This window comes from Oncorhynchus clarkii, chromosome 2 (genome assembly GCF_045791955.1).
Source record: "Oncorhynchus clarkii lewisi isolate Uvic-CL-2024 chromosome 2, UVic_Ocla_1.0, whole genome shotgun sequence".
NCBI classification, from domain to species: Eukaryota; Metazoa; Chordata; class Actinopteri; order Salmoniformes; family Salmonidae; genus Oncorhynchus; species Oncorhynchus clarkii.
This window is the reverse complement of record NC_092148.1, coordinates 59,084,353-59,101,320: the sequence shown is the minus strand read 5'-3', so window position 1 is coordinate 59,101,320 and position 16,968 is coordinate 59,084,353. Positions and strand designations below refer to the sequence as shown.

General features: G+C 44.4%; 2 protein-coding genes and 1 long non-coding RNA gene across 3 annotated transcripts; 2 read left to right on the top strand and 1 right to left on the bottom strand.

Moving 5' to 3' along the window:
- The first annotated feature begins 5,891 nt into the window (after window positions 1–5,891).
- On the top strand, window positions 5,892–7,814 carry LOC139377779 (uncharacterized). The gene is made up of 6 exons (XM_071120545.1): window positions 5,892–6,149; window positions 6,698–6,822; window positions 6,904–6,965; window positions 7,051–7,117; window positions 7,341–7,425; window positions 7,674–7,814. The coding sequence occupies exons 1-6, from the start codon at window positions 6,096–6,098 to the stop codon at window positions 7,812–7,814; spliced, it is 534 nt and encodes a 177-aa protein (XP_070976646.1). The 5' UTR covers window positions 5,892–6,095.
- Window positions 7,815–7,882: 68 nt separating this feature from the next.
- On the top strand, window positions 7,883–8,451 carry LOC139370800 (uncharacterized). Its single transcript, XR_011627180.1, has 3 exons — window positions 7,883–7,956; window positions 8,135–8,266; window positions 8,357–8,451. It is a non-coding gene; the product is annotated as an uncharacterized lncRNA (long non-coding RNA).
- On the bottom strand, window positions 8,335–11,069 carry LOC139370791 (olfactomedin-4-like). The gene is made up of 5 exons (XM_071110564.1): window positions 10,851–11,069; window positions 10,453–10,611; window positions 10,080–10,292; window positions 9,712–9,844; window positions 8,335–9,550 (listed from the first exon to the last, which is right to left on the bottom strand). Exons 1-5 carry the CDS (start codon window positions 10,881–10,883, stop codon window positions 8,712–8,714), a joined length of 1,377 nt encoding a protein of 458 aa, XP_070966665.1. The 5' UTR covers window positions 10,884–11,069; the 3' UTR covers window positions 8,335–8,711.
- Window positions 11,070–16,968: the final 5,899 nt, after the last annotated feature.

The following is a 16,968-nucleotide window of genomic DNA, read 5'->3' as shown; positions in this document are numbered from 1 at the left end:
TCCTCTCTGTCTTTCTCCCCCTGCTCCTCTCTCTCTTTCTCTCCCTGCATCTCACTCTCTTTCCCCCTGCTCCTCTCTCTCTATTTCTCCCCCTGCTCCTCTCTCTCTTTCTCCCCCTGCATCTCTCTCTCTTTACCGCTGCTCCTCTCTCTCGTTTCCGCCTGCTCCTCTACCTCTACCCCATGCTCATCTCTCTTTCTCCCTGCTCCTTGCTCTCTTTTCCCCTGCTCCTCTCTCTCTTTCCCCCTGCTCCTCTCTCTCTTCCCCCTGCTTCGCTCTCTCTTTTCCCCTGCTCTTCTCTCTCTCTCTCCCTGCTCCCCTCTCTCTCCCCACTGCTCCTCTCTCTCTCTTTCCCCCTGCTCCTCTCTCTCTTTCTTTCTCCCTGCCCTTCTCTCTCTTTCCTCCTCACACCCCCGCTCCTCTCTCTATTTCCCCCAGTTCCACTCTCTCTTTCCCCCTGCTCCTTTCTCTCTCCCCACTGCTCCTCTCTCTCTTCCCCCGGCTCTTCTCGCTTCCCACTACTCTCTCTCCCCTGCTCCTCGCTCTCTTTCCCGCTGCTCTTCTCTCTCTTTCTCCCCCCTGCTCCTCTCTCTCTCTGCTCCTCTCTCTTCCCCCCTGCTCCTCTCTCTTCCCCCCTGCTCCCCTCTCTCCTCCCAGCTCCTCTCTCTTACCTCTGCTCCTCTCTCTCTCTCTTTCTCCATGCCCCTCTCTCTTTCCCCCTGCTCCTATCTCCCCCACTCCTCTCTCTTTCCCCCTGCTCCTCTCTCCCCCGCTCCTCTCTCATTCCCCCTGCTCCATTCTCTCTCCCCCTGCTACCCTCTCTTCCCCTGCTCCTCTCTCTCTTCCCCTGCTCCTCTCTCTTTCCCCCTGCTCCTCACTCTCTTTCCCCCTGCTCCTCACTCTCTTTCCCCCTGCTACTCTATCCTCCCTAATCCTCTCTCTCTTTTCCCCTGCTCCTCTCTCTCTCTTTCCCCCTGCTCCTCTCTCACCTTCCCCCCTCCTCTCTCTCTTTCCCCCTGCTCCTCTCTCTCTTTCTTTCTCCCTGCCCTTTTCTCTCTTTCCTCCTCTCACCCCCGCACCTCTCTTTCTTTCCCCCTGCTCTTCTCTCTCTTTCTCCCCCTCTGCTCCTCTCTCTCTTTCCTCACTGCTCCTCTCTCGCTTTCCCCCTGCTCCTCTCTCTTCCCCCTGCTCCTCGCTCTCTTTCCCCCTGCTCTTCTCTCTCTTTCTCCCCCTCTGCTCCTCTCTCTCTTTCCCCACTGCTCCTCTCTCGCTTTCCCCCTGTTCCTTTCTCTCTCCAGATGTTTTAGAAGAGTACAGAAGCAGACCACTGCCCATTCCTCGACGGGAACCGGTGAGGTCCCCTGTACCTGCAGTGGTAAATGGGGATAGAGAATCAGAGGGACGATACCTCCAAGTGTTCAGCGAATCAGAAGACAGTTCAGATGACAGCTCTGATGAGCATGAAGATGGCGAGGAGGGCACAGAGCCCAGGTACAGTGCTACAGTAACTCATGCATCACATTTTACTGCTTTTGACCCACTGTTACATTGGCTCATAGTACTGTAACACTCCTGATTTCAAAAAGCTCTTCTTGGTATTGGCAGGTGTGTTGATCCATGAGCTCACACTAATACATGATGGATCTATATAGCACTGACTTAGAATGCCAACATCAGTCTCACTAATCCCTAAACAATTCAAGCATTTAAGACAAACGAATGAATGAACAAACAAACGAATGAATGAATGAAATAAGGGATTTACGCACATTGAAGTCATTTCCAAATGCATTGCCGTAGTGAGTGCCATGGAAATTATATTTATTGGTCTGAATACTGGGTTGAAGATGAATATAAAGGTAGATCCTCTGGGGAACCATAAAGCTGATAGGATTGTTTGGTGCTTAAATAGGATGGGCTGAAAGACAAGAACAGAAGAGGGGCTACCAGAATCCCTGCTCTGGAATAACAGGGCAGATCCAACTTTGACCCTAAATCCAATGAGATTGTGTTTTTGTTGTTGTTGATTTTACTTTGAATTCACGTTAGTTGACAAGCTTCCTGCCATCCAGGACCTATATACTAGGCAGTGTCAGAGGAAAGCCCAGAAAATTGTCAGAGACTCCAGTCAGCCAAGTTATAGACTGTTTTCTCTGCTACCTCACGGCAAGCATACCGGAGTGCCAAGTCTAGTACCAAAAGGCTCCTTAACAGCTTCTACCCCCAAGCCATTAGACCGCTGAACAATTCATAAATATCGCCACCGGACAATTTACATTGACACCCCCCCCCTCTTGCACACTGCTACTTGCTGTTTGTTTGTTATCTATTCATGGTCGCTTCACACCCACCTACATGTACAGATTACCTCAACTAGCTTGTACCCCCGCACACTGACTCGGTACCGATGCCCCCTGTATATAGCCTCGTTATTCTTACGATTTATTTTTATTTTAGCCTACTTTATATTTTCTTCTTCTTGAACGGCACTGTTGGTTAACATAGCCTTTTGCAGCCAAACACACTTGTGACATTCTTTCTACGATGGAAATCAAGTAGTGTTGGGAAAGTTCTTCCCAACACTGTTGCAGAAGTTCCCACAAATGTGTTGCACTTGTAGGTTGCTTTGTGTTCACCCTTTCTGCCCAGTTCATCTCAAACCAGCTCCATGGGGTTTAAGGCTGGCCATTCACACGATTTGAAGCCTACTGTCTTGTTTTTTTCTTCTAAAGTAGTTCTGACATAGCCTGAAGGTATGTTTTGGGTCATTATCTTGCTGTACGATGAACCTCTGCAAAAGGCTGTGATAGCCGTTTTGGTTCAGGGTGCCACTCACTCTGTGCAAGTCGCCAACTCTGGATCCAGCAAAAGTGCACCAGACCATCACGCTTCCTCCTCCATGTTTGACAGTTGCTGTCACACACTGAGGAACCATCCTTCCGCCTACTTGACGGCGTACAAAAACCCTGCACGATGAACCGAAGAGTTCACATTTTGATTTATCGGTCCCGAAGACCTCCTTTAGGTCTTCAGTTGTCTGCTGGCAGTGCTTCGTGGCCCAGGCAAGCCTCTTTCTTATTTTGTCATCTTAGCAATGGCTTTCTTACTGCCACTCGACGGCTCAAACCTACAGCTCGAAGTCTTCTCTTCACAGTTGAAACAGACTTGCTTACGTTGACCAGTGTCAAGCTGTGTTTGAAGCGGTTGTCCTGTGAGCCACCTGTCACGCAAGCTGTTGACTCTCAGAAACACCCGATTCTGTTGTGGCTTTGGGTCTGCCAGACCTCTTCCCGTCAGAGTCTCCAAGTGCCTTTTGATGGTGTAGGAAACTGTACTCAATGACACCTTGGCTTACTTTGCAATTTCTCTAAAGGAAAGAACTACACTTTTAAGGGTTATAGTGGTCTGTCTGTCTTCCTTTGTTAATTGTATCCCCCCCTCACCATTATGATAGCAATATACTACTTCCTGCAGTACAACACTGTCCAAATAATGCTTAAGGTCTTGTAAGTCAGGATTTCACGGTAAAGTCTACACTCGGCGCAAAAAAAGTTTGATTTGATTTTGATTTGATTTCAAATCAATACAATGTAAATCAAAACTAAACCTTGGACTGACTTCTGTGCCCAGTGAGTAGTGTCCGACTGTGTTTGAGTGTATTACATACGTTGTGGCGTGGTCTGAGGACTGTGAGTTGTCCGCTTGTTGTGTCAATATCCTCCAGGTGTGTGTGTTCATGTGCGCACATATGCGGGTGTGCGTGTGAGAGTGCATGTGTGAGCGTAAGTGTGTTGATAGCTGTAAGGTTGTGTCTCTGCATTTTGATGTGATGCTAATGGACATGAATGACAAATGAGGGCAAAGTAAACCCAAGGCGAGACCCGGCTAACAAGAGCGACTTTATTAAAGATAATGAGATTACGGGACTATGAGGATATATCCACTCCCAAGGCTGACACTGCTGTCAGCCAAGTGCTCTCACTTGTCCAACTAGAGTTTAGCTTCCCTGCAGCAGAGCAGAGCAGAGCAGGCCCAACTAACATTAGCACTGATGCTCTGGAGATGACATTTCCTGGAAGGGAGAGTCCATGTAAAAACACCCACTACTCAGTTCCTGCCTGCAGTACAGCTTTATCACAGGGGAAGAAACAAACCTATACCGAACAGTATGAGGTTACTCTATTACAGAGCACTGAAGCACCCCAAAGTACAAGGCGATGTGGTAGAGAGCTGAAACACCACCGCTCAGAGCTTTTAGAGCATGGAAACATTATGATATGTAACTTGTGTGCCGACACCGTTTTGCAGATTGATTATCAGAAAGCAGAGGCATGGCTAAATATCTTCTTGTGATTTGTAGTGAAAAACCTTGTAGTGTTTGTTTACTAGCTTGTGTGCCTCGGTGTGCCTCATTAGCTTGTGTAGCAGTCGCCATACCTCTAGTCGTCTTATAGTAGGAGGACTGTTTGGCCCAGTCAGTCCATCTCTGTGTGTCTAACTGTGCAGGGATCCATCCCTGTAGGTCTGCGTGGGAGACCTTCTGTACGGGGCTGGAGGAGTTCCTGGCCAGGGCACGGGAGCGGAGGGCACAGAGAGACACTCCAGGAGACGACCAGCCACTCCTGCCCACAGCTGTGGGAGCTGAGTCACTCATCGTAGGGGCTGCAGCGTACGAGTTAAAGACATTGTGAGTAGCAGTATGAGGGCAGGCGTAAGACATCAGGTACACAGGGATATGTGGTACTGTGGAAAAATGAACAAAGATTACAGTCAAAATGTAACACAGGAAAATGATCCTAGGTGAGGTGATGGGGCTTTCGGTGAAAACTTGGGACAGGTTACACCCTGAAAGAGTTACTATACTTTTTGCTGAGCTCTAGCCCAGGTTTTGCCACAGGAACATCATTTCCTTGTCTGTCTTCATCTACATTTCTCTCCCAAAATCGGTTTCCTGTTATTTATCCTTTTTCAGTCCTCTGTCAACAGCATAGGAATTCCTGAGCACCTGTCTCTGTTTTTGCACAGAAGAAAATGCATTTACATCAGGGTGTGGAACCATGTTTTCAACATTCTATTTGAACCCACATTTTTATGTATCTGGTAGGACATATTAAAATGGAATGTTTTAGCCCCAAGGCCGTCCGGGAAGTGCCCTTAAACACAATGACCCAGTCAGTATAGGGAATAGACTGGGTACAGTGTCAAGCAGGCATTACCATTTCCATCCATCCTCTCCTCTTGGACTGGGTGGATTCCTTCCAGGTTTTTTAAAGAGTTTAAAAAAAATGTATATCTTCAAGCTGAAAGAGGCCTTGTCATTATAAGTCCCCTTCTGGAAGTCAAGTCTGGGTCCCACCCTTTGTGGCCTGCATCCCTCCCACACCCTCTCGGCTTGCCTGCCTCTATTTCCAGAAGATGGCTGAACTGAACACTGCGCTGAGCTGTGAGGGAAGTAGTGTGTAATTACCTCCCAATGAGAGAGCAGCAGCAGCGTTCTGCTTCCCTTCCCACTGCTGCCCCCACCCTCTCCTCTCCTCTCCCTGCCAATGGCTTCCACCTCTCCCCTCTGCCAACCCGAGCCTCCACACTTTCACAGTTTGTCCAGTGAAGTGGATGGTGGTGGCAGAGTGAGAAACTGTGCTTAGAGTCTGCAGCTCAACAGTGTTTCAGATCTTCTGCTTTAGAGGCACACCAGTCCATTGAACGTGGTCCTTAAAATTGGAACTGTAATATTAATCACATTTGGAAGTATTACCCCTAGTGGTTACTTATGGACATAACAAGCAGTATTAACAGAGATGGTAATGGCCATAAGGAGAGGGATCAACTCAGGCATAGATGCTTGCTAGCTAATCGTCATAACTGGTGGGATCATCACTAATGCATGCAATGCAGGAGTATAAGAGCATCACTGGTAATGGGGATGATAGTAGTGTGGCCATCATGTGCATTACCGCTAAAGTAATGGCTATTGGCGGAAATGTGGACATGCCATTGAGCGAAAGCAAACAACAACACTACTGGGAAACGCAAAGGTCTGACCTCTCTTTCACCCTACCAGGTCAACAGGAGAGAAGGTGCTACAGTTATCTCTGATGGCTACCAGGAAGCGCTATCGGAACTGTGGAGTGGGTCGCTACATCATAGAGGTAGGGTGGGGCTTGGGCATGTGTTTGTCAGCTCAGTGGGAATATACAGTAGAGGTTCCCAGTAGCTATGTGAACCGTGCTTTAGTGAGAACCTGAAATCAGAAGAAATTCGCCTTGTAATGTTGGGCTATACTGGTTTGAAAAATAGTAACTGGCAAATCCAGTAAAAAATAATATTACTAACTAAAAGTTGTACATGATGAAAGGTCAAAATGCTGTAACCACAGAGCGTTAACTATACAGAATGTAAATTTTCTTTAACTATGAACCAGCGGTCTGTTATTATGTCAGGAGTTTGGGTGTGTCAGTCAAATCAAGGCAGCGCTCTTCTCTGTCTGCTGCGCAGTCATACAGCATCCTCACTCTGTCTCTGTGCGGTTAGAGGGCCCCCTGCTTGCCATGAGAGGATTTGCAGATCTTTACAGTGAACTACTACTGTATGGTTCTGCAGTACCTGTCAGTTCCAAATCTACCAGCATCTGTGTTTGATGATGATATACTATTATAAAAGCTTAGCGTTGTTTTCGTTATTCCTCTGTGGTGGTCAGCTGCTGAAGACCCAATCAGTGTGTGGGGCCTACGATGCGTTCCTCGCTCACGCTGACACAGACGCGGTGGACTTCTTCTCACGCTGTGGCCTCACTGACGACGCCCTGCTCAACGACAAGTTCAGGTACTGAAACACATCCTCGCCGGCAGCAGTATGCATGTTCAACATGTTGTTTACATCTTACCTCTGTCTATCTTTCATCAGAGAAGTGAGGGATGAGTGGACCAACACCACCCTAATGAGTTATCTACCTCCCTTCACCACAGGTGAGCCACCTGACATTTACCACATAGGGAGCTCCATACTGGTCATATCAATAAATCCAGCCTTTACCATCCTCTCTTCCTCTAGAGTCAGAGAGCCGTAACCCTGGGTTTTCCTTGATGCTGCCGGAGCTCAAGCTGGAGGTGGAGATGGCGTGAGTTAATTAAGCACACAACGTGACACTCCCCAGCTGTGGCCATAGAGACCACCCCTAACATTGTTTATTGGAGCAGAGACTATATAAAGTAGCACATAGGTTGCACAGCAATGTCTCAGTGTTATTACATGGTGGAACATAATACATAGAAAGTGAGATCACACACTATGATTGTTGTGCCCTGTCAGAAGGTAATTGTTGTCTCCTCTATCTCTGTCAGGAGGACAAAGGCCCTGGCAGCCTATCAGCAGCAGGCCGTGTGTGTGACAAGGCTAGTCAGAGAGGTCAAGACCCTTAGAGAACAGGTGAGACTAATCAGCCACTCCTCCTTTGAGGATATCCTATGGAATATATAGCCTGGATAGATAACTGTACATCAAATCAAATTGTATTTGTCACATGCGCCGAATACAACAGGTGTAGACTTTACTGTGAAATATTTTCTTACGGGTCCTTTCCCAACAAGCCAGAGTTAAAAAGTCAGAAAATTAACAAACTAAAAATAGGTACACAATAAAATATACATCATGTGTATTTGTGTTAACACATTCAGCTGGAGTTACAGAGGAGAGATGTGGACAACTTGAACAATGAGCTGGACAAGGAGAGAGAGCGACGGCACAGAGTAGGTCCGTTTCACATGGGTTTATATACTCATATAATATACTCAGACATAGGCCCTACTCCGTTTTGATCAGACATATCCACAATGCTGTACAGAATTTAGATTATGAAGCATTGTTGTGCGTTGTTTGTATGTACAGAGCAGCAGTTCTTGGAGTACAAACTAAGGAAGACACGACAGCTCCTAGAGAGGCAGGTGATTTACGACTCAGGTCAGTGTGGCTAGCTTTGCCAACATGTTCTGATTGCATTGCTAGTCCTTCTAGCACCCTGCACTGGCCATACCAAGTTACTGATATCTCCATGAAGCTTTGTTGTTATATTTATATCTATGTTTGAATGTGAACATTAAACAGTATTCATTTGCTTTAAGGATGTTCTGTTTTTCAGATGATCCCAACCAGAATGACCCGGAATCTCCCAGTGAACCCATCAGCTCACCTCCCAGTCCTTTGGACCTGTCGCTAGATGCAGAGATGTAGGAGAGAGGCTGAAAATGAAATCAAGCTGAAAAAGATTCCGGTACAATTTGCAGGACAAGAGAAACAATACTTTCTATTTTGGAAAAAAAGGGCTCATAACTAATGGAATTTTCTATGTATTTATTTTCAGGGCACAAGAGCACTATTATGGATACAACAAGACTACACTGAGAGATCATATCATCTGTGTGTGTGTGTTACATGTCTACCTTAGTAGCTTTGGGGAAAGGAAAGTGAAATGCCCCCATTGAGAAAAAAGATTGACTGAATAAAGTAATTTAGAGCTCAGTTCAGTCTGTTAATTGTGTTTTATAGCACCTCAACACAATTAAAACCCACTCTTATTAAAATCAAAATAATTGAGGCTCATTGCTGTGTTTTTTTTTTAGGAAGAAGTCAAGTTTAGAAAGACAAGCAGAAAAACAGCAAAATGTGGGATTTGTCGCACAGTATACACTGTTTCTACCTCATGTACAAGGTTGACTTTAAAAGATAGCTTGGTAAGACAGAAGGTAACCATCATTGTACATGTAGAGCTGCCTGTCAATGGGGTTGTAGCTCAGACTGGCCACACCGTTCTCAATCTTCTCCAGGGGAAGAGCCAGGGTGTTGTCGTCTTTACCTGTCGCTGTGTCAAACGCATAGAACACCTCCTCATGGAACCGGTCAATGTAACGGGTGGCATACAGTATTCCGCACACCATGAAGGCGTTAGTCACTGACTTCTTGAAGAGGCGCGTGGTCCAAGTGTGTGTCACGTTGAATGCCTCGCTGTCTAGCCGGCTCAGCACCAGGTTCCCATGGTTACCCAGTGTGCTGTAGATCACCCACAGGCCAGTCTCATCAGCAGCAAAGTCGGTGTCTGTCCAGTCTTTACAGTTGTAGTAGCAGTAGGGAAACTCGTTGTTGGTACCGATGTCTGGGATCTTCAGACGAGTTGTGACCTTGGTTTGTAGGTCATAGCGGCACAGCTCAGGGGAGTAGTAGCAGTTATAAAACACTGCCTCACCATACACCACCGTGCCGGAGCCCTGGATGGCATTAGCATGGCTGTAGGACGGTGCCACGGACACATCCTCGTGGTTCTTGGAGGCCATGAAGTCGTCGTAGGAGCGGTAGCGTCGAACGATGTTCCCCAGTCTGTGGCTGTTCACGAGGGGCTGAACCCAGTAGAACACCCCACTGCCCTCCTGGTCTTCCATGACCTGCTTGGCCTGGCGACCCCAGGACCCAGATGTATAGCTTTTGCCATACGGGCTGATCTTTGTGATCACAGGGGTACTGATGTTGGACATGATGCGTTGAGAGCAAACACCTTGCTTGCCTGGGAAAAGAGACAATGGAGTCAATCAGATGGTCATACAGTCAGGGCAGGATTGATTTTCTACATCAATAAAAGTCTAAATGATGGCAATTAATCAACAACAAAAAATCCATAACATATTTTAGCTATCTCACATAAACATACATAAACACAACACTCACTTATGAACTCCACTGGGATTGTCCTGCAGGACTCCACGCCATTCTTCAGCGAGCGGAGTTTTTCCTTCACCGTCTTCATGTTAAAGGTGTTTGACAAATGTATCTTATCTACCTCCTTACGTACCGTACCTATCTGGGAGACACAGTGAAGTGACAAAATTAGCATATTACACATTAGACTACCCAGAGAAAGACCTTGGCAAGCTCTCATTTCTTCCCCATTTGAGATGCATGTATAACCACCATGGCCAGATTGTATAACATGTTGTAATTCATCTATATATCTGTAGGTTGAGAGGGTTGTTGTTGTGATAGCATGTAAGATTGTCCAAAAATACATGTACTAAAGCGAGCTACACTGTATGTACCTCTTGGGTCAGTTTCTGAGTCTGATCACTTGGCTTGTCTTGGTGTATAGAACTGATGTCTTCCTCCAGCTCCCTCAGTTCCTTAGCTAGCTGACGCAGGTGCAGGGCGGTGTACAGACCCTGGTTGTTCAGGTACTGGTACGGCTCCAGGCGAGCTGTCACATTCTTAATGATGGCCTGGATCTCAGGAAGCCTCTCGTTGGACAGCTTCACCTAAACAATCAGTTGAGAATATCAGCTATCAATCAACTTAAAACACACTAGTATTACCCTACGAGATCATTTTTTTAATATTCCATATCCAGGGTCATGTTGTTTGTGGAACAGGAAAACATTTCAGAACATAATCATGGCCCACTGTAACACGCCTTACCTGTGCCTGGAGGCTTTGCAGGTTGTCGCCACAGTCCTGTACCAGCTGCAGCGCCCCCTCAAACTTCCTGGCAGGGAACGCCCAGACACTACTGTTGACCTGACATGAACATGAGTCATCCTTCTTCAAGCCAGGAATACGCTGGGCATCACCATTACTCTGTGTATGCACAGCATGCAGAGAAAAGCATGTTAAATTGTTCACACACACTAAAATAAAAACATCTACTTGAACAGAAATATGCTATCAATCCTTAAAAAAAAAAAAGATATGAACAATTCAGGTGTGCTGTAATTACAATGAACATAAACCTGTGGAGGTTTAAAAAATATATTAGATGTATGATATAGGTCATGTAAAATAGTACACAGGCAGTGTGGACAAAGAGTAGCACTCACAGTCAATGTCAGGAGCAACAGGAGCAACAGCATGGTCAGTGTTAGAGTACCCACGGCACACTGAAACGAAAAGGAACGACTTTGGCTTTTAAGCACACAGACACACAGATGTACACAGCCACAGATGTTACTACTTTTGCTGTAGAAGGCAGATTTTTCTATGTAAATGCAGAGCTTGAGAAAGATCTAGCTCATCACTAGGATGTGAAACCATTAAACCAAAATATGGACATGTACTGTGGTTGTGGCGGAGTCAGTGACAGGAAGTGTGTTCCATATTCCTACCTCTTTGTGCAATTCATGCTTCCCTTACTGCGCAACCCACTTTGCTGAGGTCTTCACATTTCACTAAAAAATATGTTATGAAACATGTGTGGACACATTTACATACCTGCATATCTACGCTGAGTGTACAAAACAATAAGAACACCTTCCTAATAGTGACTTGTTTCAGGAAAATAGGTGTATGTTGCGGGTCACTACTTCACAGCAGAGCCATTTTAATCTAAATGCATTTTTGGGGAGAAATGCCTTCTGGAACATTTGAACTTTCATGTGCCTTAATAACAGACTTGTATGCCATCTGTAAATACAAATATATGTGTTAAATTACAAGTCTAGCTGGTTTAGCCACATAAAAAGAAAGCAACCTTCCATTAAGGCACAATTGGCTGAGATAATGAGTGGGCTGGACACACCGAGAGATGAGTTCGGATTGGTCTGCCATATAGCAGGTTTCTGTCAATTTGACCTGCTCAGAATGTGTAGGTAATCCTGTCTATCGTGGCTTTTTTTAAATGCATTGTAGTAGAACTGTATACATGTTGCTCTCCACGTTCTGGAGGACCAAGTTTTGAAATCAGTGGAATTGAATTAGAGCATGATTGCTAAAGAGATGGAGAAAACACCTGTCTCCAGATTACATCTTCAAACTAAGTGCAACCATGGCATCCGTGACGATGTATACGGGTAAAATGGTCTAGCTAGCTACATTTTCAGATATTACAAGTTTCTAATTTTGACAAAGTCATTTTAATTTCAAATGAAAGTGTACTGTTAGCTAGCTAGCTAATGTTAGCTGGCTGGCTCGCTAGCTAACGATACGTGTATATGATCTTATTATTCCTATCTCAGAGCCATTTGCTTGGCTAGTTCGTCTGTTAGCTTGCTAACATTGAACCTGGTTGGTTAGCTACCTGCATATTCATGCAGGGTAGTGATGTCATGAGTTGGGATTATGGTTTATTGTGTACCTAGCTACATGTCTTATTAACAAAAGACTCCTCCACTATGCAAGTAACCGTTTCAATAGAATGTCACTGCGACAACTGTTGATAGACGTAGCTGGTAAATTCGCTCTGGCTTTCTGCTCCGATATCAGAACACGGGTAAGAGTCTAGCTAGCCACATTTTCAGATGTTACACAATTCAAATTTTGACAAAGTCGTTTTCATTTTAAGTTAAAGTGTATTGTTAGCTAGCTAACAACAATATGTGTATGATCTTATTATTCGTATTGCAGAACCATTTGCTTTGCTAGTTATAACCTAATGTTAGCTGGGTCATTCCAGAATTGGAGGACAAATGAGTCACTTTTGAAAAATGAACCCTTTATTTGATCATTTTCTGTTATGAAAAAAAAAAAACTGGTAATAAACCGTCAAATTATTTGATTCCTCCAGCTCAAGGATCAAAAGTACACTTTTTATGATGTTTTGTGTGCTATGCTTGGCGCAAACCTGATACAAATACTCAGGAACCTGAAAAAAGTATATTTTAAATGATTGTTTAATAAATCCTTTACAATTATGTAAAGAAAGTCACATTCAATTTCAGATAAGACTTGACTTATGAAATCTAGCTTGCCCAACCATTCAACAGTCACGTTTTTTAAAACTCATTTCACTATTTTCAAATATGTTATGCATATAATCATTCCAACTATTAGAAGGACAATAGGTTAAAGGTTAAACCCTTGTGAGTTTAGAAAATGATTTAAGATTATTTTATTAAAACTGATATGGTAACAGGGTTGAAATGAGAGTTACAGGGTTGCACAAAGTAACATGACATACATTTGACAAATAAATACCCAGGACCACAGGAACGTTGTTTAATAATATTTAATACATCTTTTCAAAGGAGGATCAACAGGATGAGTATGAATGATAAAAAATAAACATGACAACAAGACCACAAACTGAATCTGATAAAATATTAAAATGGACAAATATAAAAAATAAATAGTCATATTACAGTAGGGTGACATTAAATGAGCATATCAAAAATAGTCATGCACTGATCAATATTTTAGAAAGCTGATGTTCTCTTCAGATAATTTTTGTGGCTTGCCAGAGTATCCCATACCTCACTTGCGATGGCCATGGTAATGTTCTCTGGGGGAGGAATAAGGGCCAGCACATCCTCAAAGGGATACCAAAGGTTTTTTTCTGGCCGTTGTGGGACGGTTTACCCCCACTCTGCATACATTTCACCTGGCAGTGGGTCTTATTCACCTCTTGGATGATCCCTGGGTAGATGGTGTGGTCGTACACCAGGGCACACCATTTCCCCACAACCTCTGGACTGTGCCACTGCACTTCTTCTGGTGTGCTGTGTATGGGGTTTTCTGTGTGGTCATCTGTGAGATTAAAGATGAAGCACTTAGTTTTTTGGCAATCACACTCCAGATTCCCTGTTGCAGAACACAGGCAGCGGACGTCGCGGTAGAGAATTTTACCAGGTGAAAGAGTGACCACCTGGTGGCGCCTCATTGTGGACGGTACGGCTGGAAGGTCAGCTGGCATTTCTTTCACTGCATCCTCCACAGCTTGCTCTTGGATGTGAAACAATTTCACCTTTGATTGTCCCTCACTCAGAGCTTGGTACAGGGATAATGCTGTGGGGATATCAACTCTGTGGGGATATCCTCTTCAATGTGCCACCCACACCACCTGGGGCACCTTTGCCATGACTGGGTTCGAAGTAGTTCCAGGTTCCTCTTGTAAACCCCTTCTTGAAAAGTGTCAGTACAAAAGAGGGACAAATTAGAGGTACAGAGCTTGTACTGTGTGCAGGGATCATTGCTAAAAATATATATATATCTTTTTTAATGGACGGTTGTCACATCCGGGCATCTCTCTTGGATTTCCCTCATGATGGGCTCCAGGTGTTGCTATATGGCAGGTGGTCCCTTCAGTCTGGATAATTTTTGTGCTCTTTGTCCACAGTGGCCTACTGAAGGTAGGAGATGCTCTGTAGTGGCTTTTGAGGGGATAGATATTAATTGCTGCATTGCTTACATTCCCCATACATACAGTGCCTTGCGAAAGTATTCGGCCCCCTTGAACTTTGCGACCTTTTGCCACATTTCGGGCTTCAAACATAAAGATATAAAACTGTATTTTTTTGTGAAGAATCAACAACAAGTGGGACACAATCATGAAGTGGAACGACATTTATTGGATATTTCAAACTTTTTTAACAAATCAAAAACTGAAAAATTGGGCGTGCAAAATTATTCAGCCCCCTTAAGTTAATACTTTGTAGCGCCACCTTTTGCTGCGATTACAGCTGTAAGTCGCTTGGAACTTCAAATTGAGGTTCTTCATTGAATCCACCAGTAATCTTTTCTGCATTTTCTTGTCACCGTTTGCTTTTTCCCCCAGTTGTGATCCTGCTGACATCGTCAAGTAAAAATAATAATCTCACCGTTGATCTCATCGTGGCAGCAATACCCTCGGGCTTCTTCCTCTGGTACCTGTAGACATTTTCATTTGCCAGTTTTGTCCACCTCCTTGAAAATCCAAAAACCTCCTCTGCCAATCTCTGCAACCTGTACTTTTTCAGGATTCTGCTGGTGACTATTCCTGCAATGACTTGTCTGTCACGCTCCCTCTTTGAATGTGCGTACTTGTTACATACTTCCTCAGCTACTGCTGTATGAAACAACAGGGTTCTCCTTAAGGATGTGCCCGAGATTTGCGGAACCAACTTGTTGACTTTGGATCTTGGAGACGGGAGGTCCCATTTCGATTGTTGGAGCCGCTTTCTGTATTTTTCTGCTCGCTGTTCGACTTTCCTCAACTGATCTTGTAGTTTCTGCAGCTCACGGTTGAATTTCTTTGGCAGCCCTCCTTTTTCTTATCCGAAGATCACGTTGCCTAAAAGAAACAAATATATTGTCACCTCACTATTTCACCTGCAGAGTGAACTGAAGGAGATTCAACCCTAATACTGTAGTGCAATCTATGCTAATGTAAGCTTTTTCTCAGGAATAGATGCTAGCTGTGGAATGTAGCGTTACTGTCAAGGTCATGGACAAACTTAGTTTTACATAAATAAAAACAGAACTTTGAAATGAATTTGTCTTATTCTGATAATGAGTAACAGGGTTGTGTTGGTTAGAGTGACACTCAATCAAGGCTGAAAAGATTGGAGGAATATAAAAGAAAGGACATACCTTTGGTCTACCCATGGTGTTAGCAAATGGCTGGATGATATTTCCTCTGTCATGTGACTCAGTTTTTTTTAGGTCCTCTGCCAGGCTAAATTATCATGACACAAGGGCGAGACCCAGATGCAGACACAGGAGGCATATGGTTGGAGTTTTACAATGTTTAATAATCCAAAAGGAGGAGGCAAGAGAATGGTCGTGGACAGGCAAAAGGTCAAAACCAGATCAGAGTTCAAGAGGTACAGAGTAGCAGAAAGGCTCGTGGTCAAGGCAGGCAGAATGGTCAGGCAGGTGGGTACAGAGTCCAGAACAGGCAAGGGTCAAAACCAGGAGGACTAGAAAAATGGAGAAAAGGAAAGGCATGAGTACGGGAAACCCGCTGGTTGACTTGGAACATACAAGATGAACTGGCACAGAGAGACAGGAAACACAGAGATAAATACACTGGGGAAAACAAGTGACATCTGGAGGGGGTGGAGACAATAATGAGGACAGGTGAACAGATCAGGGTGTGACATAAATAGGTTTCTGGTAACAGGGCTGCATGCATGTTGTGGGACACAACTTCAGTGCATAATTGATGTCATTTAAAATATGTTGATGATTAAACAATTTTTTTAACAATTACAAGAGACCTATAACAAAATCATACCAAAATAAGTAGATTTAAAACTTATTTTAACTGTTATATTTGATGTGCAAGTTGGTCATCAAGAAGGCGGGACAAGACTAATGCCATTTTAGGGGGTGCTCGAGAGCTATTTGGTATTTTAAATAATTTTGGCACCACTTTTCTACAACTATATATACATTTTGTCTCATGACAAGTATCATTTACACAAGTGCATGTTTTAGCATTTTGGGCCTGGATTATTAGACATTTCCAGGGTGGAACAGAAAATGTCCTCCAATTGTAGAAAGACTCAGCTACCTAACAGTGAACCTGGTTGGTTAGCTACCTGCAGATTCATGCAGGGTACTAACGTCATGAGAGGGGATTATGGTTCATTGTTTACATAGCTAGCTATTTGTCTGAACAAAAGACTCCACTATGCAAGTAACCGTTTCAATAGAATGTCACTGCGACAACTGTTGATAGACGTAGCTGGTAAATTCGCTCTGGCTATCTGCTCCGATATCAGAGCACTCTCGTCTGCCAGAGCGCAGAATAACTGATTACTTTATGAACGCCCAACACCTGTTGATTTTGGCTGGTGTCAGTAAACGTTGTCAAAAAGCGTCAATTGTTGCCTGCAGCACAGTTGCAGTAACCAACGCACTGGATAACATAACAGCCTAACCAGCGCTGTTAGGGTGAGTTAAATGGTCAGTGAGCTGTTCTCTCATTTGTGTCTGGAAGTAGCTAGTAAGCTACAGGAGCCAACGTTAGCCAGTTATCTTGCCTGTGGTTGTGAGGTCAGAACGCTCGGACCAACCCTTAAAGGGGAACTAGGATTTAGAACGCCGGCCAGCTATTAGTCGCCATATTGGCATTGTTGCGTCACTGGCAGGAGAGAACATGTTGGAACTCCCAAAAATGTCGGAATTTACCAAGAGTAGCTCCGAGTATGAGAATGAGTTAATAACAGAGGATGAAATAAAGTCAGTTGGGGAGCCAATCAACCTACTGAAGCCGTTCATGTTTGAGCTGATCGATGCCCC